Raw genomic sequence first — 17,835 nt, 5'->3', positions numbered from 1 at the left:
TTTGCTAGAGCTGCTCAGAAGGATTTAAACTAGTAAGGTTGGGGGGGACCCAGGGAGATAGTAAGGAAAGAGATCAATCTGAGACTGGTACAGTTGAGAACAGAAGTGAGTCAAACAGTCAGGGCAGGCAGGGACAAGGTAGGACTAATAAATTAAACTGCATTTATTTCAATGCAAGGGACCTAACAGGGAAGGCAGATGAACTCAGGGCATGGTTAGGAACATGAGACTGGGATATCATAGCAAGTACAGAAACTGGGCTCAGAATGTACAGGACTGGCAGCTTACTGTTCCAGGATACAGACTGGAAGAATACAAAGGGAGGCAAGAGAGGAGGGGGAGTGGTGTTTTTGATAAGGGATAGTGTTACAGCTGTGCTGAGGGAGGATATTCCCGGAAATACATCCAGGCAAGTTATTTGGGTGGAACTGAGAAATAAGAAAGGGATGATCATCTTATTAGAATTGTATTATAGACCCTCTGATAGTCAGAGGGAAATTGAGAAACAAATTTGCAAGGAGAGTTAGCTCTCTGTAAGTATAATAGGGTGGTTATGGTAGGGGATTTTAACTTTCTAAACATAGACTAGGACTGCCACAGTGTTAAGAGTTTAAATGGAGAGGAATCTGTTAAGTGTTGACATGAAAATTTTCTGATTCAGTATGTGGATGGACCTATGAGAGAAGGTGCAAAACTTGACCTACTCTTGACAAATAAGGCAGGGCAGGTGACTGAGGTGTCAGTGGGGGAGCACTTTGGGGCCAGCGACGATAATTCTATTAGATTTAAAATAGTGATGGAAAAGGATAGACCAGATCTAAAAGTTGAAGTTCTAAATTGGCGAAAGGCCGATTTTGACAGTGTTAGACAAGAACTTTCAAAAGCTGATTGGGTGCATATGTTTGCAGGTAAAGGGACGGCTGGAAAATGGGAAGCCTTCAGAAATGAGATAACAAGAATCCACAGAAAATATATCCCTGTTAGGGTGAAATGAAAGGCTGGTAGGTATAGGGAATGCTGGATGACTAAAGAAATTGAGGGTTTGGTTAAGAAAATGAAAGAGGCATATGTCAGGTATAGACAGGATAGATCGAGTGAATCCTTAGAACAGCATAAAGGGAGTAGGAGTATACTTAAGAGGGAAATCAGGAGGGCAAAAAGGGGACATGAGATAGCTTTGGCAAATAGAGTTAAGGAGAATCCAAAGGATTTTTACAAATACATTAAGGACAAAAGGATAACTAGGGAGAGATTGGGACCCCTCAAAGATCAGCAAGGCAGCCTTTGTGTGGAGCCGCAGAAAATGGGAGGAGATACGAAATGAGTAGTTTGCATCAGTATTTATTGTGGAAAAGAATATGGAAGATATAGACTGTAGAGAAATAGATGGTGACATCTTGCAAAAAGTTCATATTACAGAGAAGGAAGTGCTGGATGTCTTGAAACGGTTAAAGGTGGATACATCCCCAGAACCTGATCAAGTGTACCCTAGAACTCTGTGGGAAGCTAGAGAAGTGATTGCTGGGCCTCTTGCTGAGATATTTGTATCATCGATAGTCACAGGTGAGGTGCCAGAAGACTGGAGGTTGGCTAACGTGGTGCCACTGTTTAAGAAAGGTGGTAAGGACAACCCAGGGAACTATAGACCAGTGAGCCTGACCTCGGTGGTGGGCAAGTTGTTGGAGGGAATCCTGAGGGACAGGATGTACATGTATTTGGAAAGGCAAGGACTGATTAGGGATAGTCAGCATGGCTTTGTGCGTGGGAAATCACAAGCCTGATTGAGTTTTTTGAAGAAGTAACAAAGAGGATTGATGAGGGCAGAGGATTACAGGAAGGTGTTCGACAAGTTCCCCATGGAAGGTTAGTGAGCAAGGTTAGATTCACAGAACACAGGGAAAACTAGCCATTTGGATACAGAAATGGCTCAAAGGTAGAAGACAGAGGGTGGTTTGGAGGGTTTGTTTTTCAGACTGAAGGCTTCTGACCAGTGGAGTGCCACAAGGATCGGTGCTGGGTCCACTACTTTTCGTCATGTATATAAATGATTTGGATGTGAGCATAAGAGGTATAGTTAGTAAGTTTGCAGATGACACCAAAATTGGGCATGTAGTGGACAGCTAAGAGGGTTACCTCAGATTGCAACAGGATCTTGACCAGATGGGCCAATGGACAGAGAAGTGGCAGATGGAGTTTAATTCAGATAAATGAGAGGTGGTGCATTTTGGAAAAGCAAATCTTAGCAGGACTTATATACTTAATGGTAAGGTTCTCGGGAGTGTGGCTGAACAAAGAGACCTTGAAGTGCAGGTTCATTGCTCCTTCAAAATGGAGTGGCAGGTAGATAGGATAGTGAAGAAGGCGTTTGGTATGCTTTCCTTTATTGGTCAGAGTATTGAGTATAGGAGTTGGGAGGTCATGTTGCGACTGTACAGGACATTTGGTTAAGCCATTGTTGGAATATCGCATGCAGTTCTGGTCTCCTTCCTATCAGAAAGATGTAGTGAAACTTGAAAGGGTCCAGAAGAGATTTACAAGCCAGTGTTGTAGGATTTGAGGTACAGGGAGAGGTTGAATAGGCTGAACAGGCTGGCGCTGTTTTCCCTGGAGCGTCGCAGTCTGAGGGGTGACCTTATAGAGGTTTACAAAATTATGAGGGCCATGAATAGGATAAATAGACAAAGTCTTTTCCTTGGGGTGGGGAACTCCTGAACTGGAGGGCATAGGTTTAGGGTGAGAGTGGAAAGATAGAAAAGAGACCTAAGGGGCAACTTTTTCAGGCAGAGGGGGTTAAGTGTATGGAATGAGCTGCCAGAGGAATTGGTGGAGGCTAGTACAAGTGCAACATTTAAAAGGCACCTGGATGGGTAGAAGAACAGGAAGGGTTTGGAGGGATGTGGGCCGGGTGCTCACAGTTGGGATTGATTGGGTTGGGATATCTGGTCGGCATGGACAAGTTGGATCGAATGGTCTGTTTCCGTGCTGTACATCTCTATGACTCTATGACTCTAATACTGATTCAAAACCAGTAGATTGAAAAGTATGTCTAAATTAAAACCCTTCATTGTTTTTAAAAAAAGATATGTTTTATAATTTAAAATATATCATTGCAACACTGAAAACATCAAATGCTAGCTATCACAGCAGGTCAGACAGCATCCATGGAGCGAGAGCAAGGTAACGCTTTGACTATGGATGACTCTTCATCAGAGCTGAAGTGAAGTGTGGAGGGGACAGCATATTACAACCTTCTGGACTTAATATTGAGCTCAACACTTTCAAATTGTGTTGAAAATGTGTTGATGGAAAGGCGCAGAAGGTCAGGCAGCATCCAAGGAGCAGGAGAATCAACGTTTCTCACCTACCACCCCACCAACCTCCATATACATCGTATCATCCGTCGTCATTTCCGCCACCTCCAAACGGACCCCACCACCAGGGATATATTTCCCTCCCCTCCCCTATCAGCGGTCCGAAAAGACCACTCCCTCCGTAACTCCCTCGTCAGGTCCACACCCCCCACCAACCCAACCTCCACTCCCGGCACCTTCCCCTGCAACCACAAGAAATGCAAAACTTGCGCCCACACCTTCCCCCTCACTTCCCTCCAAGGCCCCAAGGGATCCTTCCATATCCGCCACAAATTCACCTGCACCTCCACACACATCATTTACTACATCCGCTGCACCCGATGTGGCCTCCTCTATATTGGGGAGACAGGCCGCCTACTTGCGGAACATTTCAGAGAACACCTCTGGGACACCCGGACCAACCAACCCAACCACCCTGTGGCTCAACACTTCAACTCCTTCTCCCACTCCACCAAGGACATGCATGTCCTTGGACTCCTCCATCGCCAGACCATAGCAACACGACGGTTGGAGGAAGAGTGCCTCATCTTCCGCCTAGGAACCCTCCAACCACAAGGGATGAACTCGGATTTCTCCAGTTTCCTCATTTCCCCTCCACCCACCTTGTCTCAGTCAAATCCCTTGAACTCAGCACCGCCTTCCTAACCTGCAATCTTCTTCCTGACCTCTCCGCCCCCACCCCCACTCCGGCCTATCACCCTCACCTTGACCTCCTTCCACCTATCGCATTCCCAACGCCCCTCCCCCAAGTCCCTCCTCCCTAACTTTTATCTTAGCCTGCTGGACATACTTTCCTCATTCCTGAAGAAGGGCTCATGCCCGAAACGTCGATTCTCCTGCTCCTTGGATGCTGCCTGACCTGCTGTGCCTTTCCAGCAACACATTTTCAGCTCTGATCTCCAGCAATTGCAGTCCTCACTTTCCCCACTTTCAAATTGTGTACCAACATCCATTTCTTCCCTTTCCTTTACCTTGCTACATTCTGTTATTAGGTCCGCTCTCTCTTCCCCCCCATCCTAATGGGACTGTCTGTACTTTCAAGTCTGGCAGAATGTTGTTCTGCCATTAGAGTCATAGTCATAGAGACAGAAAGTCATGCAGCACAGAAACAGACCCTTTGGTCCAATCAGTCCACGACGAACATAATCCCAAACTAAACTAGTCCCACCTGCCTGCTCTTGGCCCATATCCCTTCAAACCTTTCCTCTTTATGTATCTGTCCAAATATCTTTTCAACATTGTAATTGTACCTGCATCCACCACTTTCTCAGGAAGTTCATTCCACATGTGAACCACTCTCTCTGTCAAAAATTTGCCTCATGTCTTTTTTAAATCTCTCTCCTCTCACCTTAAAAATGTCCCCGGCACTCCCCCCCCCCACCCACCCCAGTCTTGCAATCCTCCATCCGAGGGAAAAGACAACCCTTTACTCTATCTATACCCCTCATTATTTCATAAACTTCTTTCAGATTGCCTCTCAACCACCTAAGCTCCAGTGAACAAAATCCCAGCATATCCAGCCTTTCTTTATCACTCAAACCTCCAAATTTGACAACTTTCTGGTAAACCTTTTCCGACCCCTCTCTAGTTTGATAATATCCTTCCTATAACTGGGCGAGCAGAACTGGACACAGTATTCCAGAAGAGGCCTCCTGCATATTTCACTTTGGCTTTGATGAAGAGTCACCTAGACTCGAAACATTAGCTTGCTGTGTCTCCATAGATGTTGTCTGACCCACTGTGACCTCCAGCATCTTTTGTTTTCAGTATAGATTTCAGCATCTGCAGTAAGTTGCTCCAATGTCTCAGCTGTGTTCACTTCAGATTTGATACCTTTATTACTTAAAAATCGGTCTTTCAGGGGGATAGATATATTTCCTTACTAGACTTTCTTCCTTGCAGCATCACTGTCCTTTTTTTGAAGTTGTGCATAGATCTCAGTACACAAACACCAAACGTCACTACGTACTGAGGTTTTACCTACCCCCAATGTTGCAAAGGATGGGACTGGCCTGGTCGCAGTGGACCACTCTAAGTAGTTGGGCCATTCATGTCTCCTGTCCCTCATGGAAAAAATTGCATAGGAAAACATCTTTGACTGCAAGATCATCAGGCACTGGTCAGAATGTGGCATAGTCAAGACCCTGCAGGAAAAGGGAAAGGTGGATCCTGTTGGGTGGGTCCCTGAGTAGACTGTCAAAGCCATTTGGCAGAATGCCTCATCACCAGAATTTTCCAAGAAGCACCAAGACATCGCTTGGCTGCTGGTAAGAAGGGCAATTCCTGTTAGATCCTTCACACATGTTTGGATTCTCTCTACCACTGCCCTCTGCCCTCCAAGCGGCTGCAGTGGGACAGAGACAGTTACACTTCTCCTTCTGGAATGGGCTTTTGCAAAGAAGATCTGGAGAGAGATGGAGTGACTCTATTGATCAGCTTTGGACCAGCCTGAAAGAGGAGCATTAAATCAGCATTTCTGCAGGATGTTTCTTAACAAACAGACTCTGTGAAAGCAGCTGCTGCATTTTGACTTCTCATTCAACAGGACCTTGTTGTATATATTTTGCAAGACCCTTTGTATTGTTTTCATTTCATTACCTTGGATATATTCCTGTTACACAGGCTACCATTACTGCGACTTCTACTTTAACTTCAAGCATCAGACTATGGGAGTCTGCTGTTTTATCTAAAAATCTTCCTCAGTGATTAGATGTTAACTAAGAACCACTTTCAGCCATTGAATGTTAATCCTCAGCTGTGAGCAGCCCTAACTGTTCCTAGTGGCTCCATGACGCAGGACACACACTGAGACAAACATCAGCTGCTCCTGGAGGACCACTGATTCAGTGACACATTCTCTTTGGTCTGCCTGAAACATGTTGATCTTCCAGTGTAAAGAGCTGATCTTGACCAAGTGTTGCAGACTGGCACACTTCACAGTCCAGGATGGTGTGCTGAAGGATGCACTAAAGCCAAGGCAGAGTGGAGAAAGATCACAGCCTAAATCCATGCCCCCCCCTCACTACCTCAAAAGGAATGGAAATAATTTCCTGCATGAGTAGAAAATGTGACTGTTGGGAACTCTGAGAAATATCAAATCCCAATGGTTTTGTTTTCTCTCTGCAAAGTCTGTACAGAACTGGGGCTTTCAATGTACTTAATTCTTTTTATGAATAAAGTACATCTTTATAATTTTTAAAAATTGACTCCTTTGTAACCAAGCTGGTTCTTTTTGCAAATGCTTAAAGTGTAGGAGGTGAAACCTGACCAGGTGAACCATTTTATAGAACACAGAACGGCACAGCACAGGAACAGCTCATTCGGCCTACGATGTTGTGCTGAACACGATGTCAAATTAAACTAATCCTTTCTTCCTGTCTCTGGTCCATATTTTTCCATTCCTTGCATATCCATGTGCTTATCTGAATAGTCCCTTAAGCTCCCCTACTGTATCTGCTTCCACCACCATCTCAGCAGCACGTTCCAGACTCCTACCACTCGCTGTGTAAAAAACTTGTCCCTCACGTCTCCTTTGAACTTTCCCCCTCGTACCTTAAGTGCCTGCCTCCGAGTATTAGACATTTCAACTCTAAGAAAAAGATTCTGAACCATCAACCCTATTTCATGAGAATTCAGTTATATTCAATCTTGCTTGAACTTCTTAAATACTGGTGTTACTAGGTGGATTACCTAGAACAGAAACTTGTTATTGCCATGCAAAGGTTATCTCCCCTTCCCTTTACCAATGGGAGCTATGATCCACTAAGTTGAGATCAAAATGAATGTAGGTGGACAACCAACAATAAGTCAACTGCTTTCTCTGTGTGGTATTGACCCACAGTCACTTCACTCTTAAACATAAATAGGCCATTAACAAAATAAACATTGCCCCCAGACTTCTTAGTACAGATTCTGTTGGAAACTATCACTTTTTATGTAAGCATTGTGAAGATTGTATTCATTAAGATGAAATAACCTTCATGTAATTTGTACAAGTGGAGGATTGTGAAAAATGGAAACATGTGGAGAGACGATATTGTATTGGTAGAAGGAAAAATCTGTGCATATATTTATGAAATATCTGGTAATAACAGCAAGATAGGTGTGCCTGATCAAGGTTTATGTTGCTATAACTCCTGGCAAGAAACTGAAAGCCGATTCTTCTTCAAAATTTAACAAAATTGAAACACTGACAACACAATCTCTACGATATAACTATGAGTCATCTGATTTATTTAAATGTCCAGAAAAAAAATAAACATACAGTATATCAGAACAACAATTAGAAGTTAACTGATGCTATTATATGTAACTTTTTTTTCAATATATTGCAATATTTGTTCACATGCCACATCTTATTCCCTGTTAGCTACCTGAGCAACCTTTTGATTTCATGCCATAAATGATGAGTGACATATAAATGCAAGCATAAAATATATGAATTATTACGCAATAACAACTGATTTACTAATCCTTCAAATCTTTCCTGCTAATTATTTTTAAAAACTACATTTAAATAGAGCCCTTTATGAGAAAAAGACATCCCCCTCCTCACCCCCAACAGTTTGAATCAGTGAAGTACTTTTGAAGTGCAATCTCTGTTGCAGTGTATGAAACAAGGAAGCATTTTGTGCATAGCAAGCCCCAGTAAGCAGCAGTGCAAAAACAAACAGATTATCTCTTATAGTGATGTTAGTTGCAGCCTAAAAATTGACCAGAACTTCTATGCTCCTCTTTGAATGCTGCCATAGGAGCTTATACTTTGAAACTGAAAGTGAAGCATCAGTTAAACTTTTTACCCAAATGATAGAGCCACTGTCAGCGCATCACACACAGTGTCGTCCTCAGTTTTGTATTCAAGTTTCTGGAATGAAACTTGAAATACCTGGTAATGACAGCAAGGTATCAGATGTGTCTGATCATGGTTTACGGTGTTATAAATCCTGGCATGAATCTGAAAGCAGATTCATCTTCAAAATTTAATAAAATTGAAACACTGACAGCACAATCTCCATAACATAACCATGAACCATCTGACAGACAGGGGAAAGTATTATCACAGAGCGGCATCGAAGACCCAATCTGTGAGTGGTTGAAATTACTCAGCATTTTGGACACAAAGTCCCCTTCCTCAGCATTTATTCAAACATTTCAAGTTTTGAGAAAACTTGGTTTTTTTTTTCGTTTCCACTGTCAGTTTATTGATCAGATCATTGTTGCTGGACCTTTTCTTGAATACGTATGCTTGATTTTGTTTGTATTCATGCCATTTTAATTTGTACTATGTGGGTGGTTCATGTTACTATTTTAACGTTGATTTCCTGGTTGGAATTGCCAGTTCAGTTTCTGACCAGACAATTCAAGTTCAGAAATGGGTGACAGTTTCTCACTGATAGTATAAGGAGAAGCATTTTCTGTGTTTAGGTCATTATCAGCATTCCAGTACATTTAAAAGATGACATAATGCAGGCAAATGAATTGAGAAGGAGCATGGAACCTAATGGGAAAACTCCTTGCTTATGATAAATATGTTTACTTCCTCCCTCTTTTTTAATAACAATTTCAAGTAGAGGCTGGGAAGAAATGGAGGACAATGCCCAAGAACATGGCTGGTTTCCTTGAATAGCTTGATGTGGTGCTTAGAGTGAGCATCTCTTCTTCAAAGTCCTAATCATCAATCTATCTTGGGCCTTAGTTCAGTTTTGTGTCATCTCTCATGTGTGAGGACAAGGGAAAGATTGTAAAAGCCAGTCATTGGAACTAGATCAGAGGAAGGTAAAAAGGAAAGGCCTGATCTCTGCAAAAGAATTTTAAAGGAGACACATTTGTGAACAATATTTCAAAGATGGTCACCTTAGAGTTAACCCTCAACCTTGCCTTGTAATAATAGGATGGGAACAGAACAAACGTGTAAAGATGTAGATTTTAGGAAGAGAGTTTTGTTTTATGGAAGTTAGCAGCTGCTCTGTGAGTTTAATTTGGATATGGTGTCTGTTCAATCTATGTAGGAAAAGCAGAGGATGTGCAGGGTTAGTAGACTGGGGGCTGGGTTAGGTGAGAGTGGTTGAGGGAAGATGTTGCATTCAAAAGGAGAGAGAGAGAGTTGTAACATGAGCCCTGTTGGGAAGTGGGTGCAGCAGCAAGGATAGTGAATGTGAAGTAACAGAGGGAAAATGGCAGCACTTAACCCTGACAGAGTGGAGTAGGTCATTGACCTTATTGCTATACTGCTGGGCATCTAGCTGGATGGTTGAAACCAGACTGATCCTGTTGGTAATGTCGGTCCACTCTGGATCAGACAGGATCTGGTGTTGTGGCCTCCTCTGGTGGTCACTCCTCTGGATCACCCTATCCAGCAGGATGTTGAGGACCCTTTCAGCAAATAGCAGCGCTAATTCCTCTCATCTGCCATGCCCTCTGGAAGGGGATACAGCCATCAGGGAAGCCTCAAAATGCCAGCCCCTACCTTGTTATGCAATGGCAATATAAAGATGGCACAAGCTTGTTAGTGTAATCCGGAATATCCACCAAGTGGCGAGCGGCAGAATACAGCTAGTATCAGATAATTGGGGTGCCATAGTTAGGTAGTTAATGAGGAAAGTTTGTGACAATATTGTGAGAAAATCTGTTTGGCCTCACGAGACAGGAATTTTATAAACTCAATGAAACTGACACTTGGACAAAATTTGGTAAAAATTCAGCCTATTATTATTAATACCATCTCTTCGAATGGGGTTACAAGAAAAGTAATTAGAAAAATAGGAACTGAATTCCCAAAACACATTAAGACCTGATCATCAAGAATTAATACCAACAAGTGAAGGGATTAGAACTGATGGGAGGTAAATAGGTCAGGTAGATGAATTCAATGTAGTTTGTGCACTTCAGAAATATTTATACAAAAGGAAGGCTTTCACAGGATGGGAAGTTTAGAAAAATGAGTGAGACAAAAAAACCGGAACACAAGGCTAGATCGACAATGACCGGAAATGGGGTGACTAATATCACAGGTTAAGTGTTTATGGTTAAGGTTCAGATAAATACAATAATTGAATCAGAGGTTTACAGTACCAAGGGAGTCAATCAACCCATCATGTCTGTACCAGCTCCCAAAAGAGCTGCCCAGCTCACCTGATTCTCCAGCCCATTCCCTATAGACCTCCAAATTCATTACTTTTAAATATATATTCATTTCCACGTACAACAACCTACCAGTTCGCTTTTCTATAAAAGTAATAGGTTTTTATTTAACAATGTCAAAAGATTAATAGATACACATCACAGGCCAGTCTAGATATTGAGGTCTAGTTATTTGCCATCCCAGATGAACTTCAAAGGGAAGTCTTTCATTCTTTCTTCAAATAGCTTGTCAAACATCTCTGACTGGGCCACAGTAAAATGAGTTTTCCAATCTCCAATTATCCCTGAAAAAAAAAAGAGATGATTCAACTTTTGGAATTATGAAATGAAATCAGAATGAAATAAATAATATGGACAATTCCATAAAAATAAGAAAGAAACCTAAATTTGTGAAGAGTGGAATTTTGGTTGTGTTCTGTGAATGTTGGTGTAAAAATCATCCGTCTGCAGCACAAAAATGCATAAATTGAAAACTCACTTGCCTTTGGAAGATATCATTTCAGCACCATTCACAATCATTGGCATTTTACACAACTTTTATTGTGTCCAATCTGCAAGATACACTTTTCCTCTGATGGAGGTTGTAAATATCATCTGGCTTCAGGATCAAGGTCTTTCTCTGCAATTTATATGTTCTGGGTCAATCATAGATACTACACTTCACCCTTGAGTCTATGCCTTTTGGTCAAGGCTTTACACAATGTCACTCCCCACAGAGTGTGGACACCATGAACTGTCGCTTCTTAATGGCCAATGATGCAAAATGTTTCTGTGACTGGATATCATCTGAATGTTAAGTGGATCCAGAATGTCTACAAGACTTACTCTTATTGTGCTGACTTCAATGCTCCCAAATTTGGCCATAGGTGAACAGCATTACGAACTTTTTTCCTTCACAACCCCACACAAATTAGGCAAGGAAACAAAGGAGGGCAAAAATATTCACCATCAAATCTCAGCTACATTCAACTTAAGAATAACAGTGGCAAGACACGGTACAGACTCTTGGCTAAATGATACCATAGGGAATATGAGAATAGTGCTGATTCTGGGACTGGTTAGTTGAGTGGATAAGGTGAGGTGAGAAGTTGGGGTGGGAGAAGTGGTTGGGTGGGTGGGTGTTGGCAGGAAGGAACTTTAACAGAGGCCTCTTATCTTTGGGACCAGAGACTTAGCCCAAATCCTTCAGGACAAGCTGATCCAAACATTCCACTCTTAGGCACGTCTTTGAGTCTAAAGGTGCAGTGTGTTTCCTGTTACAAAGTTAGTCCATTTCTCTTCTCAACAGAGGCAGGCTCTCCAATTGCAATTGTCAGAGAAATTTCATTTTTTTTAAAAATGGACTGAATGAAAAGTGAATGAAAAGAGAAAAGAAACAAAACAGAAGTTGCTGGAAAAGTTCAGCAGGTCTGGCAGGATTTGTGGAAAGGAATCAGGTTTAACGTTTCGGGTCAAGTGACCCTTTGTCAGAATTTTGCTTCTGGTTTACAGCATCTACGGTTCTTTCATTCAGTTTTGTTTTATGAGAAAGAAGGATTGTGTGGATTATTGGGTCAAAAGGCCTTGAAAGAATCTTTTAAAAGCAAAATAGCATATGGGCTGGGTTACATCAGAGAAGCTTTTTGACTCAATAATCAGTCCACACAATCCGTCTTTCTCATGGTTAAAGGTGAATGTGAATACTGCACGCATGCAGTATTACCTCAAAAATGAAAAGCAAGATTTCCTACCATGTAATTAGCAATTCAGTGCATTGTGCAATTTGGGCCCTAACTTCCAATCTCATACTGGGGTTGTTCCCTCGGGAAATTGGTTAGTGTAATTTCAATAGTTCTCAAATATTGCTCACTATTAGAGTTATGTATTCAGTGAGTGTCCAAGTGATTATTAGAGAAGATACAGATCAAGAAATGAATTTGGATAGATTCAGGTACAAAATACCTCCCAGTCTATTTGATTTGGAGATGCTGGTGTTGGACTGGGGTGTACAAAATTAGAAATCACACAACACCAGGTTACAGTCCAACAGGTTTATTTGGAAGCACTAGCTTTCGGAGCACTGCTCCTTCTCCACAACCACCTCATGACGGAGGGGCACTCTGAAAGCTAGTGCTTCCAGTTAAACCTGTTGGACTATAACCTGGTGTTGTGTGATTTTTAAGTCTATTTGATTTATGCAAAATACAAGGTCTACTTCTTGATACAATGAAATCAATAACATCAGGACATTTCCAACCCTTTAGCTTCTTGTTAAAAGAATAATGTCTCCATCCCCTTGAGTATTCCAGTGAAAATTGAACCCTTTCTGAAGAAGGATCACTGGATCTAAGATTTCTCTCTCCACAAATGCTGCCAGACTCACTGAGTCCCTCCAGCAATATCTGCTTTTGTTCTGGATATCCAGCAACTGTCGTTTTTGTTATATTTTCAAATTTTTACCTTTTCTAAGAAATGCTCCATTTTCACTTTTACTTTCAACATTTTCGTAGTTCGCCATCGGATTCACTTTCATAATTTCAAAAGTACAGTGTTTCACAATGGTGTCAAGTTTTTCATCATCCAACTCTTTCCCAAGAAATTTGCATATTTTTTGCACTGATGTCCTTAGATCCTATAACATGCAAATATAGTCAATATATTATTAATCGTTGGCAGCTCAGGGATAGTAACAGACTCCATGATGTTAGCAAATTGTATATGCACAGCTTTGATGGAGTCAGCTTTCTTCTTAACTTCAAAATATGGTAAGAGCAATTCAGGCTAAAGGTTCAACCACTTCTACAATATTTTTGAAGCTCCAAAATACTGTGCATACTTAACCCAGACAAAGTGCAGTGAGTCCAAGAGGAACAAGTAGACCCAGTAGGTAAAGTTCAATTTGCTTCCACAGAGCAGGGATCAGTATTGGGTTCAATTTTTGAAAAAAAACCAACAATAACAAAAAAATCACATTGATCAGGAAACATTTTCACTCACTATACCAAAGTAAGTAGCCAGTTCTTAGGGCTAAAACGATCAGTGTCTGGGGAGAAAGTTAGAATAGGATACTGAGTTTGATGGTCAGCATGATAGTATTGATTGACAGGGGTAGGCTCAGAGGGCTGAGTGTGACTTCTCTGCATGCAAGCATATTTCATTCCCATAGTCATTTGCTTTCATAAAGTGGTCCAGTTAGAGAGAGATTTACAATAAGGAATCAGTCATGCTAAGAGAATGTTGTGGCTGCATGTACCAACTTTAAGGAGTGCAATTTTCTGGCTAGTAAAGTGAAGACTGAGGTCACAAACAAAACCCAAAATCGGTACTTCTTGCTTCACCTGAGAAGCTTAGCTCTTGCAGGTTGGTCAATAAAAAAAAAATTCAGTTATTACCAGTTTCATTTCCTCATAGCACATAAATAGGATGTTGAATTCATTCCTGTGGGCATACCAGTTCTGGACGTGATCGAACCAACTGCCATAGATCACTATTAAAGAAAGAATTTGCATATTAAATGGGAAACAAAATTGATAGTTTTTGTAATTAGTAAGTATCAGACCCAAATTTCCTTTTGGACATCTGTCAGATGTTAAAAACAACAAGGTAAAAACAATAACTGCAGATGCTGGAAACCAAATTCTGGATTAGTGGTGCTGGAAGAGCACAGCAGTTCAGGCAGCATCCAACGTGCAGCGAAATCGATGGTTCAATGAAGGGCTTTTGCCCGAAACATTGATTTCGCTGCACGTTGGATGCTGCCTGAACTGCTGTGCTGTTCCAGCACCACTAATCCAGAATCTGTCAAATGTTGTCTATTCACAGGTGCCTTCCCTTCTATGGGTGCTATGCACCACCAGTCCTGGGTTGGTTGCACGGAGGGCAGCAACTCGAGATCCTTTGAGTTTGAACGTTACCTTGACAGGGATGGGGCAAATCAAAGAAATGTTTGCAGACTTGCAGCCCAGGTGTTCTTCCCCACAGGCCACGGAGATTTCCCCACATTTAACAATATGGCCACCAGAAAAAAAACTATACATAGAGACTTTTAAAATGCTCTTCCTAGCTTCAAGACCCTTCCATGGTCTTGCCCTTCCTCATGATTTGTTGATGGGTCTGAGAATTTACTGAAAGATGACAACAAAATGAAGAGAAGTAATGCCATTGATTAAAATACACAATGAAATGAATACTAATTATTTACCTTTTCCTTCTATGAACATTTCCAGAAATTCACCAAAACCTGACGGTGTTTTTAAGAGGGTGATGTAATTTTGGAAGTGATACAAAGACACAACCACGTCCTTTGGGTTCCGATAAATGTAAATAACCTACGTATAAAATATCAGAGCTTTTGAATGTGAAATCATAAAAAAGCACCTTTGTTTTCTATTCGTAAAAGTTGATTGAACGCAAGTTTACATTTTACTTTACAGCTTCATTATATTGGAAACCATATAACGAAATGGTAAAGTTGTCAAAAAAATGGACTTCATATTAAAGTGTTGTTTTTCACGGTTTTGTGGCCTGTTAGTTAGAATTGGAAATTACCTTGCATTGATAGTTTAGTTTAAACAAACTATATTTTCAATTTTCTAAGCAATTTGTCCTCACTGGTCCTAGATCCTTTAAGTTTATTTAAAGCAGCAATCCTCCTCTTCAAATCTCTGTGGCCTTGATCTACTCCACTGTTGTGAGCTTATCTAATTATATGCTCCAACTGACAAACGTCATGCCTATCACTTCATGCTATGTTTTGCTACAGTCTGTTAGAAACAGCACCTTCTGTAAATTTCTTCCTCTTACTTACCTTTCTCTCCACTTTTGGAATCATCCTTTAAGTATTTGCCCATGTTTTCAATCAACTTCTCCCCTGCTCTGGTTTGTTTCTTCTCTCATGTGACAAATGCTAGGAAGTGAAAATTATGATTGCCTGGGATTTTGTCAAAACATTCAAAGTGTCAATGGTTAATGCAATCTTCCATGTTATCATTTCTGATATGTCTTCTCCTCAACTAAAGCACTTGTCCCACCACTTCAGCTCTAATTGAGGCAATTCTGCTCAGCCTTCCCTCTCCCAGCTCAGTGATAAGGGTATCCCTTGCCTACAGCCTCCATTCCATCAGTTGCCACATTTAATGGATAACCTTCTGCCATTTCCTGCATGATGTCAGCAATCAAAAGTTCCGTCCACACTCCCAGCATTCTGTAGGAAATATTGTGGTATATTTCTCACTCCACAATCACCTTTCCCTGTGTTTTCACTTTCTCTCATGGGCCAAGCCCTATTTCCACTTGTTTCAATTTAACATGCTGATTCAATACTCACTACACGGCTGCCTCGACATTGAGGAGATTTTAAAAAATAGACACAGTAACTGCTTTGTGGAACACCGTTGATCAGTTCACAAACATGACCTGTGCTTCCAGTAGTCTGTCTCTGACCCTGCTGTCCATGGTGTGTTGCAGTGTAAATATAGAATGATATCTCAACCATTGACTCTGCACTGTACAAAACTCAGAATTCCAAAGTTTTAGTTTCATTGGAGCTGATTTGAATTAGCCCTTGCTTTACAACAGGAAAAGGGAACTAGCTGTTTGTGGAGTTTCAGACAAGTGGTTAATGTTTTCTCCAGTCTTTAGTTTGAACACAGCATTTCAAATTTGTGGGTTAAGTTGATAAAATATATAAAAGAAGAAAGTGAGGACTGCAGATGCTGGAGATCAGAGCTGAAAATGTGTTGCTGGAAAGGCGCAGCAGGTCAGGCAGCATCCAAGGAGCAGGAGAATCGACGTTTCGGGCATGAGTCCTTCTTCAGGAATGAGGAAAGTGTGCCAAGCAGGCTAAGATAAAAGGTAGGGAGGAGGGACTTGGGAGAGGGGCGTTGGAAATGCGATAGGCAGAAGGAGGTTAAGGTGAGGGTGATAGGCCGAGAGGTCAGGAAGAAGATTACAGGTTAGGAAGGTGGTGCTGAGTTCGAGGGTTGGGACTGAGACAAGGTGGGGTAGGGGAAATGAGGAAACTGGAGAAATCAGAGTTCATCCCTTGTGGTTGGAGGGTTCCTAGGCGGAAGAGGAGGTGCTCTTCCTCCAGCTGTCGTGTTGCTATAGTCTGGCAATGGAGGAGTCCAAGGACGTGAATGTCCTTGGTGGAGTGGGAGGGGGAGTTGTGTTGAGCCACGGGGTGGTTGGGTTGGTTGGTCCGGGTGTCCCAGAAGTGTTCTCTGAAACGTTCCGCAAGTAGGCAGCCTGTCTCCCCAATATAGAGGAGGCCACATCGGGTGCAGTGGATGCAGTAAATGATGTGTGTGGATGTGCAGGTGAATTTGTGGCGGATATGGAAGGATCCCTTGGGGCCTTGGAGGGAAGGAAGGGGGGAGGTGTGGGTGCAAGTTTTGCATTTCTTGTGGTTGCAGGGGAAGGTGCCGGGAGTGGAGGTTGGGTTGGTGGGGGGTGTGGACCTGACGAGAGAGTCACGGAGGGAGTAGTCTTTTCGGAACGCTGATAGGGGAGGGGAGGGAAATATATCCCTGGTGGTGGGGTCTGTTTGGAGGTGGCGGAAATGACGACGGATGATACGATGTATATGGAGGTTGGTGGGGTGGTAGGTGAGGACCAGTGGGGTTCTGTCCTCGTGGCGATTGGAGGGGCGGAGCTCAAGGGCGAAGCAGCGGGAAGTGGAGGAGATGCAGTGGAGAGCATAGTCGACCACGTCTGGGGGGAAATTGCGGTCTTTGACGAAAGAGGCCATCTGGGTTGTACGGTATTGGAACTGGTCCTCCTGGGAGCAGATGCGGTGGAGATGAAGAAATTGGGAATATAGGATGGTGTTTTTACAGGGGCAGGGTTGGAGGTGGAGGTGTAGTCTAGGTAGCTATGGGAGTCGGTCGGTTTATAGTAAATGTCCGTGTTGATATGGTCGCCAGAGATAGAAATGGAGAGGTCTAGGAAGGGAAGGGAGGAGTCTGAGATGGTCCAGGTGAATTTGAGGTCAGGGTGGAAGGTGTTGGTAAAGTGGATGAACTGTTCAACCTCCTCGTGGGAGCACGAGGCAGCGCCGATACAGTCATCGATGTAGCGGAGGAAAAGGTGGGTGGTGGTGCCAGTGTAGCTGCGGAAGATGGATTGTTCCACAGATCCTAAGAAGAGGCAGGCACAGCTGGGGTCCATGTGGATGCCCATGGCTACTCCTTTGGTTTGGAGGAAGTGGGAGGATTGGAAAGAGAAGTTGTTCAGAGTGAGGACCAGAGTGAGAATATATAAAAGCAAGCTTAATTGTGTCGTTCATCTATTTATTATTTATTTTAAATAGTGGGAGGATGGGTGGTGTGACAAAGCTGCAGCTTGT

General features: G+C 42.4%; 1 protein-coding gene across 9 annotated transcripts in view; it reads right to left on the bottom strand.

The window, feature by feature from the left end:
• Nucleotides 1-7,596: 7,596 nt before the first annotated feature.
• The window catches only part of LOC140460781 (amine sulfotransferase-like), a 54,895-nt gene continuing 44,656 nt past the window's right edge, over nucleotides 7,597-17,835 (bottom strand). For all 9 annotated transcript variants that reach the window (XM_072555480.1, XM_072555496.1, XM_072555479.1 and 6 more), the window contains 4 exons: nucleotides 14,692-14,818; nucleotides 13,883-13,977; nucleotides 12,951-13,122; nucleotides 7,597-10,795 (listed from right to left, as the gene is read on the bottom strand). In XM_072555480.1, coding sequence (XP_072411581.1) covers nucleotides 10,680-10,795; nucleotides 12,951-13,122; nucleotides 13,883-13,977; nucleotides 14,692-14,818 — 510 coding nt within the window. In that variant the 3' untranslated portion in view covers nucleotides 7,597-10,679. The remainder of the gene's footprint in view (nucleotides 10,796-12,950; nucleotides 13,123-13,882; nucleotides 13,978-14,691; nucleotides 14,819-17,835) is intronic.

This window comes from Chiloscyllium punctatum, chromosome 3 (assembly GCF_047496795.1).
Source record: "Chiloscyllium punctatum isolate Juve2018m chromosome 3, sChiPun1.3, whole genome shotgun sequence".
NCBI lineage: Eukaryota > Metazoa > Chordata > Chondrichthyes > Orectolobiformes > Hemiscylliidae > Chiloscyllium > Chiloscyllium punctatum.
Note: the sequence above shows the minus strand (reverse complement) of the source record. Positions and strands in the feature narration are given on the sequence as shown.